General features: G+C 49.7%; 1 protein-coding gene and 1 long non-coding RNA gene across 5 annotated transcripts; one reads left to right on the top strand and one right to left on the bottom strand.

The window, feature by feature from the left end:
* Positions 1-527: 527 nt before the first annotated feature.
* On the bottom strand, positions 528-10309 carry Aen (apoptosis enhancing nuclease). Of its 4 annotated transcripts, none has more exons than XM_045146430.1 (4): positions 10172-10309; positions 6213-6814; positions 2990-3190; positions 528-2194 (listed from the first exon to the last, which is right to left on the bottom strand). In XM_045146430.1, exons 2-4 carry the CDS (start codon positions 6747-6749, stop codon positions 1970-1972), a joined length of 963 nt encoding a protein of 320 aa, XP_045002365.1. In that variant the 5' UTR covers positions 6750-6814; positions 10172-10309; the 3' UTR covers positions 528-1969. The 4 variants fall into 4 exon arrangements, with proteins under 4 accessions (XP_045002365.1, XP_045002364.1, XP_045002366.1 ...); XM_045146429.1 differs by having other exon boundaries at positions 10161-10240; XM_045146431.1 differs by having other exon boundaries at positions 6213-6809; positions 10172-10220.
* Positions 10310-17141: 6832 nt separating this feature from the next.
* On the top strand, positions 17142-22378 carry LOC123459261. Its single transcript, XR_006636161.1, has 3 exons — positions 17142-17193; positions 17288-17406; positions 22050-22378. It is a non-coding gene; the product is annotated as an uncharacterized LOC123459261 (long non-coding RNA).
* Positions 22379-22817: the final 439 nt, after the last annotated feature.

Raw genomic sequence — 22817 nt, 5'->3', positions numbered from 1 at the left:
TTCCCATGTGTATGCTTTGATTACGGCATCATCTACCACACAGATCTCAGTAGTCCAGTAGCTCAAAGTCATGCTCTTAAATCTCCAGAGTGTGAGTTAAACAAGCCTTTCATCAAGTGAAGTCTCCAGCATTTCTTTAGACTAGACTCGACGGGGGAGATGACTCAGTGGTTAAAGGCATTTGCCTGCAAAGCCAGGTTCGTGTAATGCCAGATGAACAAAGTGGCACATGCATCTGGAGCTCATTTGCAGCAGCAAGAGGCCCTGGTACACCCATTCTCTCACTCTCTTTTTACACATAAATTAAAAAAATAAAAATCAATAAATGAAAGCTTAACATTGAGTACCTTAGGGGTGAGACTAAGAAATTATGTTGTGTAATAGGCATCCAGAATAATAACTTCTGCAGCCCTAATATGCACTTGAGAGATACTGGCTCTAAGGCCAAAGCACCCAGTTAAGTTTAGCATCCAAGCTGGCCCTAGCTACCCTCCAACCCAGCGTCAGCATTCACAGAAAAGACCACCCACTTTTCCAATTGAGCTTTATTTCAGAACAAATGGTTTCACAGCAAAGCTGATTTTCAACAGTATTGGCCAACAGTTTCACGTTCCTTCAACCCCCACACCAAGCAATCAAAGCTCCTGGCTGGCAATGACTCTGGCACCAGCTACGGCTTTTTAAGGAAACCAGAACTTAGCCCTGGCACCTGGCCAGCAGTATGTGCTGATAATTTTGGCCAGCTCCCTGTTCGGATGACAGGGAGGAGCCAGTGACCACACAATCCGTGACCCAGGGTTTGTGTACCTGGAGCTCAGCTGACACTAAGTAATATGGTCTCTGCAGTGTGCCCCTCTCCCGACCCTATGCTGTTGCTGCCATCGCTCCTCAAAAGACAGGCAGGATGCTGAGAACTCTGGAACCACCCCACCTGCTCAAGAGCCAAGCAAGGGCAGTCCTGTCTGGGCCACAGCTGCTTCCAAGGGCTCAGAGTTCAGGCTCTGGCCTCAGTGAACAACAGCTCATTCATGTCCGGCATGTGCCAGGCACGGGAGAGGCACCCAGCAGCTCTGTAAGGTAGGCTCTGTCACTGCCCACTTGACAGACGAGGAAAAGGCTCAAGGGGAAAGCAAGAGTCCCAGAGCTAAGTGGCAGTATCAGTGGGGCTGTCACATGAGCCCTTCCTTACCAGTACCCCAAAGCTGCACCTTAGAAACCACAGAGAGGGGGCTGGAGAGATGGTTTAACAGTTAAGGCACTTGCCTATGAATCAAGGTTCGATTCCCCAATACCTACATAAGCCAGATGCACAAGGTGGTCATGCGTCTGAAGTTCATTTGTTGTAGCTGGAGGCCCTGGCGCATACATTCTCTCTCTCCCTTTCTCAAATAAATTAATTTTAAAAGAAAGGAAGAAAGGAAGAAGGAAGAAAAAAGAAACCAGAGTGAGGACCTGTTTTAGAAACAGAGATGGGAAAGACAGGTGTCCTTTAGGGGCCTTAGGTCTACCTTCAGGTCCATTACTCTGAACCTGAGCGTGCCTGCGGAGGAAGAGAGGTGACAAGAACTGAACTTCACCCAGTCAGAGTTGATAAGGGAGCTCCTGGGAGGGAGGTACTCTCCTCCTTGTCCTTCTAGATAACAGCATGGTGACACTAGGAGACCAGGAAGCGGAGGAGCCAGTGACAGCCTTGGGTAGTCCTGTGGTGCTTTCCCTGTCCTGTAGGGCCCTAAGACATAGTCCACCTGTCATTTCCATGGAATCTACAAAGTACCATTAACAAAGCCACAGAAGCCAGGGGACAGCACCAGCAACACCCCTCAGAGACAGAGGGCAGTACTGTGGCACAGCATGCTGACAGATGACTGCAAGAGCTCTGCCCCTGAGGTGCCAGGCTTTCTCCCGCAATGGCGGTCCCGAGAGGACCACTCAAGGGTCCCTGCCCCTACTTCCCACTCGCTACACTTTCTCACTCTCTTCCATCCGGGGCCTCCCTCGTTCCTCCTAAGCTGGCCTGGACCAGGTCCTCAGGCCAGTACTGGTCCTCCATGTACTTCTCCACGTCCGAGCTGCGGTCTTCAGGGGGCGCTGAGGCACTGCTGGCTTCCTGCTGCTCCCACTGCACCTCCACCAGTCGGTAGAGCTCCATGGCAGTCAGGGCATCTTCCACGGATGAGTGCCCTTTCTGGCCCACCTGTGGACAGGAACCAACACATCACTACCTGGCAAGACAGGCCGACCTCCCAGAGCTCTCTGTACAGACCCAAGAACACACGACAGAGAATGGAGGCTACTGTGGGCAGGATATGGATGGGCTGTGTGTGGGCATGCTCCTCAGCTACTGGGGCCATTCTGAAAGGTTCTGGAAACCTTAAAGGTGGAGTCTAGCTTGAGGAAGTAGGTTTTAGGAGTAGATCTTTGGGGGGATGTCTTGTCAGTGTCCTTTCACCACATGTTCTTATCACCACAATGTTCTGTGTAAGCGTATGGGACTGAACCTTCTGAAACCATGAGACAAAAATGCATTCTGTCACAGACAATAGAAGAAACTAACACAGGGAGGAAGAGCCAAGGTATGAAACCTGCGGCACACAGGTCACCTCCCTTTAGTAAGCTGATTTTCCTTGAACACGGGTGCGCTGAAAGCTTTCCTGCTCACAGGCTGGGTCAGATGGCCAACAAAGCACAGCAAGGCAGGAGTCACCAGCTCCCTGACCGAAGGTGTGGTGTGGAGACGGAAGAGCACCACACAGGGATGTAAGACATAGCTACAAGTTAGGAGAGACAGATCTGAAGAGATCAGCCTGGGAACGTGGCCATCACTGAGGGGGTGCTCACAGGGTAGGAGGCGGAAAGTCTAGGGCTGCATGCTAGGTGACGCGGACAGGGCAAAGAATGTTAAGGAACAGCCCATGACCCTATCCATGGCCCAATGGACACAGAGACCAGGCAGGCCTTGTTCCCTCCCAACCACTGCTGAGTCACACACCTGGATCTTCTTGTGCAATAGCTGCAGGGCCAGGTCCTTAAGAGAGACCTTGGTTCTAACGTTGAGGCCAGGTGGGTTGAGCAGGTTTGGAACATAGGTGGTATCCCGGGTCTGGCTCCGAGGGTGGATGTACTTGAGGGCCTGGAAGTCATTGTGCAGAGCATGTCCCACCACCACTTTGCCCTTCAGGAGTTTCAGAATCTGTGAATGGAGAAAGGACCCTACTGTCAGACCCCTGAGCTCCCTTACCATTGGTGTAATAGACCCCTCTGGAGGACAGCAGCAGAGGGAAGCTCAAAAATGGTGCCCAAGATCCGCAGAGATGGTTAAGGAGCTTGCCTGCAAAGCTAAAGAACACATGTTCAAATCTCCAGGTCCCATGTAGCCAGATGCACAGTGACACAAGCATGCAACGTCACACATGCGCACAAGGGGTACACGCATCTGGAGTTTGTTCACAGCAGCTGAAAGGTCCTGGTACAACCATTTTCTGTCTCTCTGTCAAAAATAAATAAATAAAAGGGCTGGAGAGATGGATTAGTGGTTAAGGTGCTTGCCTGCAAAGCCAAAGAACCCAGGTTTGATTCCCCAGAACCCACATAAGCCAGATGCCAAGGGGGTGCACACATCTGGGGTGCACTTGCAGTGGCTTGAGGCCTTGGTGCACCCATTCTTTCTCTCTCTTAAATAATTAAATATTTTTAAAAAAAATTTTAAAAATGATATCCAAGTCTGAGTCAAGGCCATTGTGGGTGCCAGTGAAACTCAGCATCCTGGAGGGTGGTTGTGAAGGTGAAGGAGACCATGGTGGGAAGAGTCTTCTAGTCATTGGATAGGAGCAACTTTTGGCACAGTCTCTGCTCAGGCTGAGGACCTCCCCAACCCCCATCCAGGCCTCACGTCTCAGCTTATTCATGAGAAGCCAAAGCCCTTCCTCCAGGGAATCTACCATCTAATGGTGTAGCTGTTCTTAATTCATTATAAGCTCTGGGTGACTTTACCAGTGAATGCCAACGACAGCACACAATGTATTTATTTTTGTTTTTGACTCTGAGATAGCATTTCATTCTGTAGCCCAAACTGGCCTGGAATCCACTGATCCCTAAGCTTAGCCTTCAAAATACTGAGATTATAAGATTTGAGTCACCACACCTGAATTATTATTAAAGTCCTGTTGGGTGAAATCAAAAGAACCATGTCTGGCATTGGTGGGTACATTGTTTAGTGAAATAGGACACTCCTTCCCACACCCTAAACCTGCTCTGCGGCTCCCCACCCTGCCTCACATCCTCTTAGAGCCCTGAGGTCATGTCAGGGCCACAAGCCTGCCAACCCGGTTGCTGGCCTGTCACATGCTTTCACGGCAAATGGACAGGCCACATTTGGACTCCTGCTAGGTACAGGACACATGCCAGTCTCACAGCCCACCCTTACCATGAAGTAAAACGAGATCGAGTCCAACACGCACTAGCTCCATCTGGGCAGACAGAAAGCAGTCCTGCTCCCGGGACCACCACCAACCACATGCATGGATGGAAGGGGCTGAGGAGCTGGTGGGCTCACAAGACTTCCCCTCTTACTTATTTGATTCCTATCAACCTGCTTGATCACGAAACTCCAGTCTTGCAAAAAAAGCATTGCTTAGGCTGTCAGTGTGTGACAGGGGTACACAAAGTGATTCCCCCAACTTGCCTGATTCCAGTAAACCAGAAACACTAAAAATTCTACTCGAATGCTTCTTTGGAAAATGTAAACTTGTTCCAATACAACTCATAAGCGATTACAACTTCAGAATATGAATTTTAGCACCTTCGCTTATGCAATAATTTTACACCTGAAGAAATAAACCAAATCAATGCAGCCAACTGTAGCCAGCTGAACTGAACTTAAATGAGAAAACACAGCATGTGCACTCCTCAAACATCTTCCAGCAACCTGTTTGCCTGGGTGCAGAGCCACCCCAGCCTGTCTAGTCTAAGTCTAAGAAACGGCCACCGCCTCACCAAGCCTGAGGAGCAGCACCCTGCCGACACCCGCTTCCATAGGCACGCTGCAGGCCTTTCCCCACAGACTGCCTACTGCCTGGTGTGGTACACACTGGTTAGCCATTTAACACGTGGAAAACCATGGTACCATTTTTCAATAGGTCTGTTTCTGTGGTGGCACTAAGTCCTTTGAGAACGTTTCCTCATAAAATCCCTGTGGTTAGGAGGACCAGAAGGAAGGGTCAGTACACAGACAAGCAAGAGGGAAGGGTCCTAAAGATAGCGAGCGTGACCCTCAATACTAATAAAAGCTTCCATTTCCCATTTACAACTGCCAGGTATGGTTCTGCTGAGTGTGCCCAACAAGTGATTAGACTCTGGTTTTCATGTGATGGTGATTTTCTTTCTTTCTTTTTAAAAATTTATTTATTTATTTATTAAAGAGAAAGAGGTAGCAAGAATGAGAGAATGTAATGATTGTGATGGAGAGGTAATATGATGGAGAATGGAATTTCAAAGGGGAAAGTGGGGGGGGGAGAGGGAATTACCATGGGATTTTTTTTATAATCATGGAAAATGCTAATAAAAATTAAAAAAAAAAAAAGAATGAGAGAATGGGCGCACCAGGGCCTCCAGCAACCGCAAATGAACTCCTGGTGCGTGCACCTCCTTGTGCATCAGGCTTATGTGGGTCCTGGGGAATCAAACCAGGGTCCTTTGGCTTTGCAGGCAAACACCTTAACTGGTAAGCCATCTTCTCCAGGCTGCAATGGTGATTTTCTAAGCACCGGTGAGCTTGGTGTTCACAGAGGAATCTGCAGCAGGGATCCTAGTTCATTTTATAAGGCTGTAGTCAAGTGCATTTGAAGATTCTCAGTACATTAGTGGTGTCCCAACCACTTAGCAACTTTTCGTCAAAACAGAAAAACTAACGTAAGTAGAAAAGCCAAAATATCAGTCCTGGACAGTGGCAGGACTGTGGGGCATGCAGATTTTATAGAGTCTGAAACGTAAGCTGTTTATGGCCCTCCTTCTGGCACAGCCTTTCTACAAACATCACCCTGCTAACAGCCTGGCAGCCCTTCATGGAAGCAATGTCAGGATGTTTATTTACCCTATTCTATGGAAAGTAGGAACTGGCAAAGCCATTTTTCTCAAGGTCTCACTCACCCCCTCCACTGGCAAAATGGTGACTCAAGGGTCACAAGGCCCAAACCAGCCCCCAACCCCCTCCTCACCTCCTTCTGGGCCACCTGGAAGGGGATGGCCTTGCGCATGTGCTGGCAGGTGATGCCGCTCCAGCGAGTGCGGTAGTCCACAATGGGCAGCTCGGGTCGAATGTACTTGTCGTACAGGACATCACCGTGGTAACTCACGACAGAGCAGCGGGCCAGCTCACTCACCCGGCCCCGGGGACCTGTGCCTACCATCTCACAGTCGATAGCCACACACTTGCTAGGCCAGGGCCCAGCGGCTTCCCTGGGGCTGGGCCTTTTTCTGCATGGACCACCGTTGCCTGACCCGGCCTTAGGACGCTGCCTCTTGCTGCTGGCAGCCTTCACGTCAGCTGGCATCTGTGATGGTGTGGGCAGTGGACAGGACCCTGGCTCTTGGGGTGTGCTCAGTAACCCCTGTTCCTGGAGCAAGGCCTTGCGGGCCATGAAGCGCTGGTGCTGTCGGCTCCTCCTTTTGTTCCTTCTCCGAACCGCATCCTTGGGGCTCAGGTTGGAGACGGACGGACCCTGAGTGGAGTCAGGGGCTTCCCCCAGCACCATGCCAAGCAGCTCACAGCTGGGAGCAAAGGACACCAAAGGAGGCTGTCTTCCAATGGGGCACTGTGCTGGAGAGAGAGTACACAAACAGGCTGGAGGAGGGTGCCAAGCCACCCTCCCTCTCACTCTGCAGTGTTCCCCAGCTGGGCTGTCCTGCAGCTCAAGGCACCCAAATGAGACTCACATATCATTATTAAATTTTGTGCCAGGCACGGTGGTGCATGCCTTTAATCCCAGCACTCAGGAGGCAGGCAGAGGTAGGATTGCCGTGGAGTTCAAGGCCACCCTGAGACTACATGGTGAATTACAGGTCATACTGGGCTATAAGGAAACCCTACCTGGGGGAGGGGGGTGGTGTGGAAATCTGTACTTGCACCTCAAATACCTTCTACATTTTTTAGGAAAGAAGCTGAGGCACAGATGCTGGGCAGCTTCCCGCTGAGTCCAGGCTCTGAACCCCAAGCTCACCTCCACTACTGGTAGCATCCAAGACTGTTTTAACTTTTGCTTGTGTGTGTAATACCGTGTGGCCTGGTGTATGCATGTACCCTTGCAGCGCCCCTTCCTCGAGCCTGCAGAGGCCAGAGTAGAATGTCAGCACAACTCCTCTGTGCTTCTGCCTGGTTTTGTTTTGAGCAAGAGTCTCTCTTTACTAACTTAGAAGCTTGCTGGGCTCTGCTCCCCATTGGCACTGGGGTTACAAACAAGTGCATGTGGCCATTGCCTTCTCAGGGTCCCCTCAGGCTTGTGTAGGAAATGCGCTTAACTGCTGAGCCAACACTCCAGCCCCCAAAACGTTTAAAGATGTTTGTAGGGAAATAAAGGTTACATAAATAGCTGAACACCTCAATCCAAAACTCCAAAGTCTGAAATCTGCTCTGCACCAGTGTCCTGGCAAGCTCTATCTTGTACACAATTCCCTTCCTCACAGAGAAGCTGTTTCTCTTGCTCAAGGCAGAAGCCCAGCATCACCTGCAGGACAGGGCTGCCTTCATGCAGACTGCCGGCCCTCCCACTCATCCCCTTCCCGTGCTGCTTGGCACTAGCCCTCTGGAACCCTGTATCCCCCAAGGTTATACTGCAGATGCTGGGAGATTACAAAGACGGATCCTGGATTCTGAGGTTAGTCTGTCCGCGGACTTCAGTATGATTCTGGAGGTCTTACTGGCAGAAGTCACACCAGTGAGGAAGAGTAGCCCTCTGGGAAGAGGAGGCAGAGCAGTGAAGAGACATCAGGGGCCAAAGCCTGACAAAGGTGGAACACAGGGCTAAGGCAGATTGGACGCCAGCAGCCCAGCATCGCTAGGTATGAGGCGTAATGTGGATCGTGACAGGGAACACTACCTTTTCCTTTCATCACTATGGTGGAATGCCCACAAGCAACCGGTCACACCAGAAAGCCTGATAGGCAACATGATCCTAGACATTAACTGCCTAGCTAGGGAGCAAAACCATTCAGCTCATGTCCTGTCAGCACAGCCAGAGGCTTACACAGCAGAGTCAACAGGTTGGTTACCTCAAAGCCCCAAAGGCAGCCACAGTGTCTTTGTCCCTCTCCAGTCACCCCAGGAGTTGGCTCCATGGGGGGCCTTCTTTAGAAGCCCAAGCTGGGCTTTCCACTAGCCAGCCTCTGAGGGCTACAGAGTACAGTGTCTCCAGGCCCTTTGAGCTTGGTCGGGGGGTTGGGGGGGTGTGAGGCAGTTACAAGGGAATGCTCAGAGAAGAGGCAACGGCACTCGCAGAGAGGGCACCCGAGAGCCTGCACAGGCACTGGAACAGGCAGAAACGTGGGCGAGGGGAGCCTGGCAGTGGAGAATTTCATATGGGTCAACTGGGCAGCCCAGGGAGAAATAGACATTCAGAGGGCGAGAGGGCAGAGGCTCTGACGCAGGGGTGTGGAGATGGGTGGTGTAGGGGTGGTGAGGGTGCACCTGAAGGAAGGCTAGGCTCGTTCAGATGCAGAGCCACCAGGGGGCTACAAGGAGCTGCCTGACAGGGGGTCACTTTACTTTCTGAGCAGCAGCAAAGATGGGGGAGGGAGGAGAAAGGAAGTGAGGTCAAGTGCGATCTATGTGGATGTGGTCATATGCGTGAGGACTCTTGGCACACGAGGCAGGGAGAGGCTCGGTGACCCGTGCTGACTCAGCCACCCTTGGTTTACTCATCCCAAGGATCACCCTGACTTTTAAAAGGGCTCTTAGGCAACTTACTCAGATCTGCACACATCTCAGAACAGACAAATTCAGAATCTCAATTTGCCTTAGCCCAGTCACGTGAAAGAACCTGGCAGAAGGACCTGTGCTGACCCTGCTGACCTCTGACGTGAGATGCGGGGGGGACAGGGGACTTCTCTGAGAAGGGGCTGCGGGGCTCTGAGCTCAGGAGGTGAAGCCAGGGCTGGGTGGCTTTCCTGACCGTGCCGGTTAAGATGTGAAAACAAAAATTAGATTCCCGGGCTGGAGAGATGGCTTAGCGCTTAAGCGCTTGCCTGTGAAGCCTAAGGACCCCGGTTCAAGGCTCCATTCCCCAGGACCCACGTTAGCCAGATGCACAAGGGGGCACATGCATCTGGAGTTCGTCTGCAGTGGCTTGAGGCCCTGGAGTGCCCATTCTCTCTCTCTCTCTGTTGCTCTCAACTAAATAAATAAAAATGAACAACAAAAAAAAATTTAAAAAAAATTAGATTCCCAAAGGTCTCTTGGCCTTGTACTCGAAGACACAAAAGCAGTCCTTTGTTACAGGCTCTGGCCTCCGCGCTGACATGTCAAAACCCAACAAATGATCAAGGGCAGCTTGCTTCACGGGCTCGGCAGGGACCCCAGATGGAGGGGCGATTCTGCTGGCGAGAAGTGCCCAAGGTCACAATCCCTTCAGCAAGGCCACCTGCAAATCGTTCTCTGGCCGGGGGGGTCAGTGCAGCAGGCTTTAGAGAAGGGTCCCTGGCCTAAGGGAGGCTGCCCAGCAAACGGTCCAGAACGTGCTGGCAGAAGGGAGAACCCCCCCACACACACCCAGCCCATCCGCAGATCAGAACCGCCAAGGTCAGTTCTTGATCCGGCTTTGGCACGAAAAGACTAGACAAAGTGACTGTCCCTTCGCCATAAACCGCGGGCTTTACCTACATTCAGCTTCCCAAGAGCAGTGACCTGACCACAAACTTGGCTGCATGGTAAAAGGCGGCGTGACGCACGGGCCTGGCCTTCCCGGAAGAGGACGGGCGTGGGTCCGCGGCGGCCCCAGCGGCCAGGCCCAGGCCGGTTCCCAGAGGGGACGGCGTGAGGTCGCGCCCTGGGCCTGGCTGCCCACCTATCCTCCCCAAGACCCGATCAGGCCCGACACCGCCGCCGCAGGGCCCGGGACTCGCCGCCACGAAATCGCCCGACCCCGCGGCCCCCCCAGAGTCCCCGAGCTCACCCGAAACCCACCGGCGTCTCAGGGCCTGCACGTGGCTTGCCGGCAGGCCGCAGCTCCGACGTGCCCGGGGCAAGCCCGGCTCCGGCTGCACGCCTATTGGCTCGCTGGATGGCCGCACCCGCCCTAAGACCTCTGCTGATTGGTCAATCCTGCCCCGCAAAAGGTGGGCGTGGTCTTGCCCGGGGTGGGGCGGGGCGGGGCAAGCGGGGAGTTGTAAAGAAACCCAAGCTGAAAATACGCTTTTCTCAGCCGGAACTCCACCCGCTCCTCCCCCCGACTAGCGCTCAGAGGTAGAAAGATCGCTGTGAGTTGGAGGCCATCCTGAGACTACATACTGAATTTCAGGTCAGCCTAGGCTAGAGTGAGACCCTACCTCGGAAAAAATAAAATAAAATAAAGATCGAATGTGACCCATATTGCCCATTTCCTCGAGTTTGAGAGATTCGGGTGAAATAATATAGTTCACGACGAACACTCGTCTTGAACTTGTCCATTGTTTTTCACTTGTTCTTGGTGGGGGGATTTGTTGTAGCTCAGGTTGACCTGGAACCCCTGGTAATGACTTCTGATCCTCCTGATTCTACCTCGGGAATGCTGGAATTAGAGACGTGCTCCCCCACACCCAGCTTACTTACTCTTTTGCAATACTTTACTCTTACACTTTTTCCCTCTGAAAGAAATAATTTTAATCATGGAAAGTGTTAATAAAGATTGAGAAAAAAGATAATTTTTAAAGTAAGTGGATATGATTTGTTTAAAATAATGTGTTTCATTGACACGTTCATATATGCATGTATATAATATACTTTAATCCTATTTTCTTCTCCCTTCGCCCTCCCTTGCTCCCCTCCCCTTTCCAGCTGGTCTTCCTTTCTTTCAAATAGTCCCCTCTTCTCTGTTAATATATATATGAAAAGACAGATTGTGTATGAACATATGTTTTATGTGAACCGAAGTTCTTAGAAACATCTGTGCCTACTTCCTGCAAAACACTTGGCAATTGGTTAGAATTTCAAAGTGGAAAAATTAGAATGCTGCAGGTCCGCGGCTAATTTGTCTTGGGCTATCTTAGCCCCTCTGATGGCCAATTAATATACCTGCCTGTGTGTCTGACCTAACAGCCTGTGACCAAATAAATTTTGCTGAAATGCAGGAACAGACCCCTACCTTCCGCCAGCCTGAAAGATAAGGGTGTCATTAGTTAGCATCTGAAACCAATAGCCCAGGATTCCCCCACCACTGCTTTGCTACAAGCCCCCTATCTGATGTTTTCACCAGCATAATTGAGAAGTGCTGTGATTTATGACTGTATCTGTGGTCTAACTATAAAAACTTGAGGAAATTTTAACATAAAATTTGGGGTTATCTGAGTTTGCATTCCCAGGCAATGGTCATTTGGCTCCAGAATAAACTTGTACTCCTTTTGAAGTTGAGAGCTGTGTGATTTTCTTTGACAACGTATGTCTTCTTTGCTGAGCAGAGTAAAGAGGACACAGAAGAAACCAGTTGTGATGACGTAGGTGAGTAGAAGTGGCCTTGTGGGAAAGTCAGAGAAGGTTTTATCCAGGGCTCATTTTATCCTCAGGAGGGTTGTTATGGAAGGTTCCAGGTTGCTCAGGCTCAGGGTGGGCCAAAATTCTAGGACCTCAGGACAGGACAAAGCTTAGCCAAAGTTTGGTTAACATTTTTTTCCTGTTGCTTTGAGGGCTAAGGAGTCCAGTGTATCAGTGAAGAAAGAAAGAATTTGAAGTATACTCCTGCACTGTCAGAAGCTGGAGGGGAGATTCCCCAAGTCTATCTCAGCTATAGGGAGAAGTGTTTCTTTATGATAAACTTCCAGAATTCCAGAGGATGAGAAATGGGTTCGTATCCATTGTTTTTCTCCTCTTGGAACACAGGGCTGGGGTAAAATTTAACATTGTTGTTCCAATGAGTTTTTTTTTAATGTATTTATTTACTTGAGAGACATATAGAGAAAGAGAGAGGAAGAAGCAAAGAGAGAGACAGAATGGGTGTGCCAGGGCCTCTAGCCACTACAAATGAACTCCAGATGATTGAACCAGCCCCCAAAGATTTTTTTCATGTACTTTGTTGTTTTGAAAGAGTTTTACTCTAACTCAGGCTGACCTGGAACTCACTCTGTAGCCCAGGCTGGCCTTCAACTCATGGTGATCCTCCTATCTCAACCTCCTAAGTGCTGAGACTAAAAGCCACCATGCCTAGCTTTTATGTACTTTGAAAATGGATTGAAGCTGTGCACGGTGGCACACGCCTTTAATCCTAGCACTTGGGAGGCAGAGGTAGGCAGATTGTCATAAATTCAAAGCCGCCCTGAGACTACATAGTGAATTACAGGTCAGCCTGGACTAGACTGAGATTCTACCTTGAAAAACCAAAATAAATAAATAAATGAAAGGACATGGGTGTGGTGGCACACACCTTTTTTAAAAAAAATTTTTGTTTATTTTATTTATTTATTTGAGAGCAACAGACAGAAAGAGAGAGAGAAAGAGGCAGAGAGAGAAAGAATGGGCACGCCAGGGCTTCCAGCCACTGCAAACGAACTCCAGACACATGCGCCCCTTTGTGCATCTGGCTAACGTGGGTCCTGGGGAATTGAGCCTCAAACCGGGGTCCTTAGGCATCACAGGCAAGCGCTTAACCACTAAGCCATCTCTCCAGCCTGGCACACACCTTTAATCCCAGCACTCAGGAGGCAGAGGTAAGAGGATTGATGTGAGTTCTAGGCCATCCTGAGACTACATAGTGAATTCTGGGTCAGCCTAAACTAGAGGGAGACCTTACCTCAGAAAACAAACAGAAAAGGAATGGCCAAGAGTTCAATGCTACCCTGAGACTACATAGTGAATTCCAGGTCAGCCTGGGCTAGAGTGAAACCCTACCTTGAAAATCAAAAAAAAAAAAAAAAAGATTGAGGGGACTAGAGAGATGACTCAGTGGTTAAGGCACTTGTCTGCAGAGCATAACGACCCAAGTTTGATTCCCCGGTGCCCCATATAAAGCCAGATGCACAAGGTGGCACATTGTGTCTGGAGTTTGCAGCTACCGGCGGTGTTGGCATGCCCATTCTCTCTCCCTCTCTCTGTCGGGTGTGGTGGCACATACCGCGGGAGGCAGAGGTAGGAGGATCACTGCGAGTTCAAGGGCACCCTGAGACTATGTAGTGAATTCCAGGTCAGCCTGGGATAGAGACCCTGCCTCAAACAAACAAACAAACAAACAAAAAAGTGTTGAAACCGGGAATTTTGGAATTCCTCACCAATGCGCCAATAAATTTAGGGTACCCTGGGTTCTTGTCTTATGAATTTAAAGAATTAAAATCCATAGACGAAAGAGTAAGACTTAGAGAAACTTTATTAGATTAAGGAAGGAGAAAGAGGCAGAGAGCACCGTCCATGAGGGAGGTAAGAGGGGTAGAGCCCATGTAGGAGTAGGGGACCCCCCCCCCGACATCAGGAGACGAGCAGCTAAAAAGCGCCTGTGCCCACCTAGTAAGCACCTCTGAATAATCTCATTGTGGTGCCAGGATCATATTTAAACCTAAATTCTAGGAAAGGGGAACTCCTTCTCAGGGAGGGGCTCAGGTTTTTTCTGGAAAAACTGACTGAGGTACCTTCTTTAGACAAGAGATAAGGAATGGACAGCTCCTCTGATTCCTAGCAAGGACATACTCAAGGACATTCCTGCTTTTTACTTTTGGGACCCAGTCACCCCGAGCTGCCTCAGGATTATGTATCAGGGGCTGGTGGTAAATGCATGTGATTCTAGCACTTGAGAGGTGGGGCAGGAAGAGGAAGATAGAGGAACGCATCCAGTTGGGAGTCCAGCCTGAGCTACATGAGGCCCTGTCTCAAAAGCAACAACAACAAAAATGCATAAGGTTAGCCTCATATCACTATGCTATGGAGACTCCGTTGCCTACGTTTGGTAATTTTTCTTTTCGCGCGCTAGCCCAGGCTGACCTGGAATTCACTGTGTAGTCTCAGGGGGACCTCAAACTCACGGGAATCCTTCCACCTCTGCCTCCCAAGTGCTGGGATCAATGGTGTGCCCTGCCACACCCAGCAGTAATTTTTCTTTTTAAGACAGGATCTCACGTAGCTCTGGTTGGCCTTAAACTGTCTGTGACAACCTTGAACTCTGGATCTCCCTGACTTCACCTGACCAGTGCTGGGATTATCCAGTGTGGCCGGCCACATATTCAGTTTGTGAGGTGCTGGGGATACAGCCCAGGACATCATGCATGCTAGGCAAGCACTCCACCATCTGAGAGCTCCACATTTACCCATTTGACAAAATTTTATTTTATTTTGTTGGTCTACGAGATAGGGTCTCACTTTAGCCCGGGCTGACCAGGAATTTACTCTGTAGTGTAGGTGGTCTGGAACTCACCGCGATCCTCCTAACCTCTGTCTCCCAAGTACTGGCATTAAAGGTGTGCACCACCACAACTGTCCTTGACAAGATTTTAATTTTTTTTCAAATTTTTATTAACAACTTTCATGATTATAAAAAATTATTCCATGGTATGAGTTCAAGGCCACCCTGAGACTACAGAGTTAATTTCAGGTCAGCCTGGACCAGAGTGAGACCCTACCTCGAAAAACCAAAAAAAAAAAAAAAAAAAAAATGGAGTTTCATGGCAATACCGTCCCTCCCCCAACTTTCCCCTATAAAACTCCATTCTCCATCATATCCCCTCCCCATCTCAATCAGTCTTTCTTTTATTTTGATGTAATGATCTTTTCCTCCTCTTATGATGGTCTTGTGTAGTTAGAGGTAGTGTCAGGCACTGTGAGGTCATGCATATCCAGGCCATTTCTTGACAAGATTTTAAATGTCAATCTTTCTGATATGTCTTTTGTAACTTAAATTATCACAGAAATATTATCAAGCAAAAAAAAGTGAGGTTCCAGACACTCATTAAGGATCACATATTGATTGTGGATGCCAGTATCCCTGTCCTTGCCACCTAAGGAAAGCTCCCAAGCTCCTCTTACCACTCCTGAAGTGAAAATCTCTCTCTCATCCTGCTACAAAGATAGTTTACAACCCCTTTGAGCTTGGGTCCCTTGGCCTTTCTCTTGCTCTTTTCCAAATTTATTATTATATTTGGTTTTTCAAGAACAGTCTCGGGCTGGAGAGATGGCTTAGCGGTTAAGCGCTTGCCTGTGAAGCCTAAGGACCCCGGTTCGAGGCTTGGTTCCCCAGGTCCCACGTTAGCCAGATGCATAAGGGGGCGCATGCATCTGGAGTTCGTCAGCAGTGGCTGGAGGCCCTGGCATGCCCATTTGCGCGCGCGCGCGCTCTCTCTCTCTCTCTCTCTCTCTCTCTCTCTCTCTCTCTCTCTCTACCTGCCTCTTTCTCTGTCACTCTCAAATAAATAAATAAAAAGAATAAACAAAAAAAATTAAAAAAAAAAGAAGAGTCTCACTTTAGCCCAGGCTGTCGTTGACTTCACTATGTAGTCTCAAGCTGGCCTTGAACTCACTGTGCTTCTTCTACCTGTCCACCTGAGTACTGGGATTCAACTTGTGAGCCACCACGCAGGACCACTTGCACTTTTTTTTTTTTTTTTTTTTTGGTTTTTCGAGGTAGGGTCTCACTCTGGTCCAGGCTGACCTGGAATTAACTCTGTCATCTCAGGGTGGCCTTGAACTCATGGCAATCCTCCTACCTCTGCCTCCCGAGTGCTGGGATTAAAGGCGTGCACCACCACACCCGGCTTGCACTTTTTTAATTGAGACATGATACTTGATTTGTTTTGCAAATCATGCCAAGATCATGGTTTTGTCTGCCATGGTATTCATTTGGAGGACAACTTGGGGGTGCTGTTGGGATGCCCAGAGTTCTGTGCCAGGTGCAGACCTGAAAGATGTCCACCAGGTCAGTTTTCAGCACAGTGGTTGCCTTAGGCACTCATGGCCTGGGAATCTGTTGGGTTGGACTTGCTGAATGGGGAAAATAATTGTGTGTGTACTATGTATGTATGTATATGTGTGTGTGTGATATATAGTATCAGGGATTAGAACCCAGGGCACATGCTAGGCAAGCCACGTCCCCAGCCCAGCAACATGCCTTCTAACAGTTTCTTAACAGATGACCCAAAGCAGGGCCAAGTTTAAGACTCAGTGTCAGAAGGTATGAAGCTGAGAAAAATCTAGGGGCCAATGTAAATCATTTACTCACATCATTTCCTCTGCGTCCACTTCTAACAGTGCTGCTCACTCAACAGCAGCTGGACTTTGGACCAACCCAGGCCTAGCCTATCACCAAGTCAATTATGGCACTATTATCCCTTCCCTGGGCTCCTGAGAATTTTCAGTATTATTAGGTCCAGTTTGGTCTCACCAAGTTAATTCTTTTTTAAAAAAATTTTATTTATTTATTTGAGAGCAACAGACAGAGAAAGAGGCAGACAGAGAGAGAGAGAGAGAAAGAGAGAGAGAGAGGGAGAATGGGCGTGCCAGGGCCTCCAGCTGCTGCAAACGAACTCCAGACGCGTGCGCCCCCTTGTGCATCTGGCTAGCCTGGGTCCTGGGGAATTGAGCCTCAAACCGGGATCCTTAGGCTTCACAGGCAAGTGCTTAACCGCTAAGCCATCTCTCCAGCTCCAAGTTAATTCTTTTTAAATGGGATATTGGAGAGATTCAATCTAGGGAAATTCTCATTTTTACCATCGCCTTTTCAGTTCTAGACCGCAACTTCTTCACCTAGCCGATTAGTTCTTCCATCAGTGTTCCTCAGTGTCCACTGAGCGTGTGGAGCTTGAACAGTTTCCCATGTGTGGATTACACTCCAGGATTCTGCTTCAAAGAGTCCTGAGCTGAGGATTTGAAAGGGGCTCATGTCAGAGCTCCCTGGTTTTATAGGCTAGCAAGACTGAAAACGGCAGCTAAAGAGATGCGTAGAAAGTCCAGCAGAGGGCGCCGTGTCCCCGCGGAAAACCCGAGCCCGTCAGTTAAGATGTGGGGGCTCAGAAGCGAATCAGAGTCGCATTGATGCAGTTAAGGTGGGCAAACCAGATGATCCGATCCTTGAGTCGCCTTTGTGTCCTGAAACTCCAGAGCGTCACTTTACCAAGTAATACGTTGTCTGTTTTGCAGGGCCCTAGAGGCAAGTCACAGCCTCCCTAACCTTTGATTTCTGTCTTCTGATCCTCCTGCCTCCGTTTTCCAAGTGCTGGGATTATAGGAAATGGAACCCAGGGCTTTATACACGCTAGGTAAGTCCTCTACCAAACGAGCTACATCCTCGGCCCTAATCTCTCTTTCATGTATTGAGCACCTTGAAATGGACAAGGTGCTGTTCTGGGCAAGGTTGGGACCAACATTTAAATATGATAAAACTACATGAGAAGGGAAGGAGTAGAAAGACCTTGGTTCCCATTTGTCCTGACTTCAGGGCAAAAGACCTATGGATGTCCAGTGCTGATGAAAACTATGAGAGAGGAAGCAAAAGAGAGCAAAATTAAGTATATACATATGCTATGACGTGTTATGGTACTCCCCTTGCCCAGTTACCACAACTACCTACTTAAGTAGACATGTGTGTTCAATTCCGTTTTAGAGTTGAAGCATCCTAGAGGTTCAGAGAAGTTAAGTGCTTGCTCCAAGTCACACAGCTTGGAAGTGGAGAAATCAGATTTGAAACTGCAGTGTGTGTTTGATTTCAGAGTCATGGGTCCCTCTCCCCTCCCCCACATGTACACATTCCATACCCATATGGGCTTCTTACTCTTCTCTCACAGAAGCAATGGCCCTTTTCCCTTCTCAGATGTTTGCTTCGTGAACACAGGCCCTCTCTCCTCCCATCCCCATAGCAGCCCTGGATGCTGAGGGCTGCTCCTCTCTTGTTCCCATCTCTACCCATCCTGTCCCCGTACGCGCCCACACATTCTTGGCCTCTTGTAGGTTTGACACCCACTGAGTGACCCAATTTGCAGACTTCTCAAGTGTGAATGAGATTTCTAATAGGACTGGCTGCCCCACTGGCTTCTGGCGGGGTGGGAGAAAGGATGGAAACAGGGAAGCAGAGCTGTTTGGAGGAAGGGGGAACAGTGGGGGTCACAACCCTGACCTGTTTCAGAGCGGTCAAAGTGACTTGCCAAAGGTCACTTACCTAGCGAGTGCTATTAGTCTGGTGAGCTTAGCCAGTGGTTACGTTTTGAGTGTTTTCTATCTCTGAAAGTGTACAACCCCCAAGGCAACCTAAGCTGTAAGATATGCCAGAGCTCTGGGCTGAGTGGGGGGACGCAACGTGGACGGGAATAGAGGACACTTACCTCACCAAGGTCTCAACATTAGGCCCTGGTACCTACTTAATGGCAAGGCAGCTCCCAGGCAGGGGCACCAAGAAAGGCCACGAGGGGCTTTGCGGGGAGGATTGTTCAGTTGATGAAGTACTTGCATCTCAAGATCAAGACTTGCCCTGTATCCCCAGAACAGTTCGAGGCCATCCTGAGACTGCATAGTGAATTCCAGGTTAGCGTGGGCTAGAGTGAGACCCTACTTGATTCAAAAGCGGGGCGTGGTGACACAAATCTGTAATCTCAGCATTGGGGAGAGGAGGAGACAGATGGATCCCTGGGGCTTACTGGCTAGCTAGTCTGGTCTACTTGGCAAGTTCCAGGCCACTGAGAGACCTTGTCTCAGAAAGCGTGGATGGTATCTAAGGAACAACACTGGAGGGTCTCAAAAAGTGTGGACTGTCTCTGAGGAACAACACTGGAGGTTGCTTTCCAGCCTAACCCTAAGTGTGCATATGTGCCCACCTCTCCCTGTACACAGACAAAGAAAAAGCAAGGAAGGGAGGATTAGGGTGTAGCTCATATGTGAAACCCCGGGTTCCACTGCAAAAGCAAACAGAGGGAGGAATTAAAAAAGGAAAGACAAGAGGCTGGAAAATGTTTTATCTTACCACTACTTTTGCTCTAGTGGGGGATGGGGCTTCCCCAGGTCAGTTTTTCTCTTGGTGACACTTCTTTGATGTCAGCATTAAGACAAACTTATGAGTCAGGACGTCCCCAGCACAGCCCCGTCCCCACCAGACACAGACAAGCTGCAAGGGAGGCAGTCAGGTGGTCCACTTCGCTGCCAGGGACCGGGCACCTGGACTGCTGGGTGGGAGGGGTCTCAAAGAGCTTGAAGGGTGAATGAGTGACTCATTAATGGGGTGCATTTTCAGACAGTTCACCGCTCCAGAGGACAGGAAGTCTCTCTCCTCTCCCACATTGGAGCCATCCTTATTTCTGGAAGTCTACCTGAGCAGCGCTCAGCCAGAGGGTGAGGGGGGTGTTCTTGTGGTCTCCTGGGACGCTTGCTAGGAAACACAGAAGGTGTGGAGAGGATACCCAGAAATGGGGCCCCCCCGCCCTTCCCGGCACCTGCTGCAGTGGCCAGCACCGTGCGGCAGACTGGGACTTGTTGTTGGGTACAACAAGACAACAACAAAATCACTAGTCTTCCAGATGGGGCTGGCCGGTCCACGACATCACTTACCCCGCCTCCCGGCCTTAGTCTGCCACGCGTCCGCAGGGGGAGCCAGCGTTTGTCCACTCTCCCGTCACCAAGCTCGTGGTCTCCCCAACCCCTTCCTCACCTCTTAATTCCCCAGTTCACTCAAGATGGGGGGGGGGAGAAATGACTTCCTCATTTCTCCTTTCTTTCTTTTCCTGAAGTGTTCTAGTTTCCATCAGAACGCACTTCCTTCAATCATGGGGAAGTCTTATTACTCAAGGGAAGCAGACTGGCAGCTCATTTCTCTACCGTGTTTTTCAGACTTCATAAAGCCCATTTACTGTCCCAGAGAAGGGAAGGAAGAAAGAACACATCTAGTGGGTTCACCCTTTCCACATCCCCTTCCTGCAGGTCCCTGCGGCCCAAGGTGGCAAGACTCGAGAGAACCCGGCTCAGGATGAGGCAGGGATAGTGGGCAGGGGATGCAGGGTCTCTGGGTACTTTCCCTGGCAGCCTGCGCTCGTGGAAAGAGGTGAGGCCCACTGCCCTGGCCCGCCTCTAATTGCACTGGCAGGGCACATCCGCTCCTTAATTAGCAAACGCCACAATATCCTGGCGGCTCTAAGTGCAAGGTCCTAATTGTATTTCTACAGCAGCTGAAGGATAATTACCCTCCCCGATTGGTGCTTTTAATTCTTCTGCTGTTTAATCGCCAGCGCTTCCTCTTTGGCCCACCCTCCACCCTTTGATTTGTTCTGTTCACCCAGACTGAGGAAGGGCTTGCCTGGACATGGAGAAAATCAGAGGCACATTGAGTGGAGAATGCAGTGAAGCAGGCTGGCAGTACCCGCCCCAGCCCCTTCCCAGCCAGTTTCCCAGAACAAGGCACAGTCTTACCTAGGCCTGACAAAACACCAGGCAGTCCTTTGTGGGGGGTGCAGGAGAGACATATCCCTCTCCCAGGAGGTCAGACTCTTTTTCAGTGCACCCTTACCCCTCAGTGGGGTGCTGGGCTGTAGCTCCAAGCTGCAGGGAGCTGATCCCCCTCCACCCCATTTAATCTATTAAGAACCCAGAGCAGCCAGGTGTGGTGGCGCACACCTTTAATCCCAGAACTCAGGAGGCAGAGGTAGGAGGATTGCCATGAGTTCTAGCCTACGCTGAGATTATAGAGTGAATTCCAGGTCAGCCTGGGCTACAGTGAGACCCTACTTTGGGGGGAAGGACGAGCCCAGAGCAATTTATTGTCTTAAATTTCTTTTGAAATGTCTCTTTGCTACCACAGGGAGCTCCATCCTTGGTGTATTGTTTCAGAGACAAAGACCTTGGGGTCATATGAAAAAAAAAAAAAAACCAAGTCTGACTAAAGGGGCAAGATGGTAGTCAGAGAAGTTGGTACCCTCAGGGTTCCTGGGGAAACACAGGACTTTCTCAGGACCCTTGCTCGTGAACTATCGATAGCTCACTGAACACCACTTTGCAGACCTGGACTTGAGCGACCGTGACTCTAAAGCAACGAACCAATTGCTTTCCTGTGCTAAGCTCCATAGGAGATCAGGGCTCTTGCCAGTTACCTGGCCATAGTGTCTGGAATGCAGCCTGGCCCATCGCATGGAACGAAGGCAAAGAGGCAGTTCCTGATACAGGACATCTCTGCTTGGCTTGAAGGGGATTTTCATGGGCTTTTCGCCTCATAGATACACACACATAAGATGGTCTTAAACTGATCATGGCCCTGGTTCTCCAGCATTCTTTACCTCTGGCCTCAGTATCTGAGTTGGAGAGGAGCAAGTAGCAAAAAGCTGTTCCTAAGTCTTGGAGAAAAGCGCCTCGAGCCCACTAAGACCCACTCCCCACTTGTGGTCTCGTTCCTCTGAATTTAGAGCTGGCCCCTTAGCAACCTTGTTTCCATGGTTTCCTCCATGACAACCATCCCAAACCCCTCCTCTCTTTTACCTCATGACAGTAATGGTGATAGGGATCCTCAGTGTGGCCACTCCACGTAACCATGGTAACAATTAATTGAGTCTTCATTTATCTTTTGTGAAGCTGGCTGGTGAATCTGAAGCTTTAGATTTGGAGGGGAAGGCAGAAGTGGGGGTGGCTCCAGCATGAGGACTGCCATTCTCATAAAGAGGAAGTAACGGGAGCAGTCCTGATGCTAGCCAGGAGAGTTGAGTTCATGCTTCAGGCGTGACTGGGCTCCAGGGAACGACAGCCCCCGGCTGAAGGGCATGTAGCCTGGCACTGGGGCTCAGGGTCCCACTGAATCCAGCACAGGTGATTAAGCATATCTGTACTTCCAAGAGCCAAAGCAAAGCTGACCAATGGGGGCTGCACTTACATTAAGAATGCTTCGGGGTTTGTTCTGGGTGAGGAGGAGGATCTTTGACTCTGCTTTCTCTTCCAGGACTGGAAACCAGTGTCACCATCTCAGGGTTTGGTGCCCGGAAAAGAAAGCAAACCACAGAAAGCCAGATCTTCCCAACTCCAGTTCCAAGGACCCTCACTACTTACCCGCCAATGGCCTTCTTGGGAAGCTGTGGGCTCTGCTCACGCGCTGAATTAGAGGGTCATTGTCTCCATCCATCCCAGCTTATCTGCTGGAAGGGCAGCTGTGCAGAATGAAAGTGAGAAAACAGATAAAACCACCGCGGAACACCAAAGTTGAGTAGAGTGAATCCCAATGTACAGATGTCAGTTCACCACAGACAAGGCAGTGTGTCCCCCTTCTAGCTTTCCGTCCTCATCCCCAGAAGTTCTCACCAAATCCCAATACTTGCTGTCCTGATTGATCCCAGAGATAATCGGAAGGACTTGTAAAGACAAGCGTGATGTGTCATAAGATGGGGGAGAAGGCATGGAACAAGTATTACAGATAAGTTCCAGTAAGCTACAATCAGCGAGCTAGAAAAGTGCACCCTTATAATCAACTGCAAGCTGAACTAGTCAAAGTAAATCCCAGATCCTGGGTTCCGGGAACTCTAATCGGTCTGTTGCTACTAGATAAAACTAAGGCAGATTCAACCATTCTGGGTACCCGGCACCCTCAGCTAGTCAGAAAAGGATAAATGGCATCCCCCTATTGGCTAATAGGCCGATACACGCTAACCAATGAGTGAAGGGCTTCCTTCTTTTCTAGCCAATAAGACCTCAGTCATCTTCTTGACAGGAGAGT

The sequence above is a fragment of the Jaculus jaculus genome, chromosome 3, assembly GCF_020740685.1.
Source record: "Jaculus jaculus isolate mJacJac1 chromosome 3, mJacJac1.mat.Y.cur, whole genome shotgun sequence".
In the NCBI taxonomy this organism is placed as follows: domain Eukaryota; kingdom Metazoa; phylum Chordata; class Mammalia; order Rodentia; family Dipodidae; genus Jaculus; species Jaculus jaculus.
The sequence above is the reverse complement of the archived record's forward strand: the minus strand, read 5'-3'. Positions and strand labels throughout refer to the sequence as shown.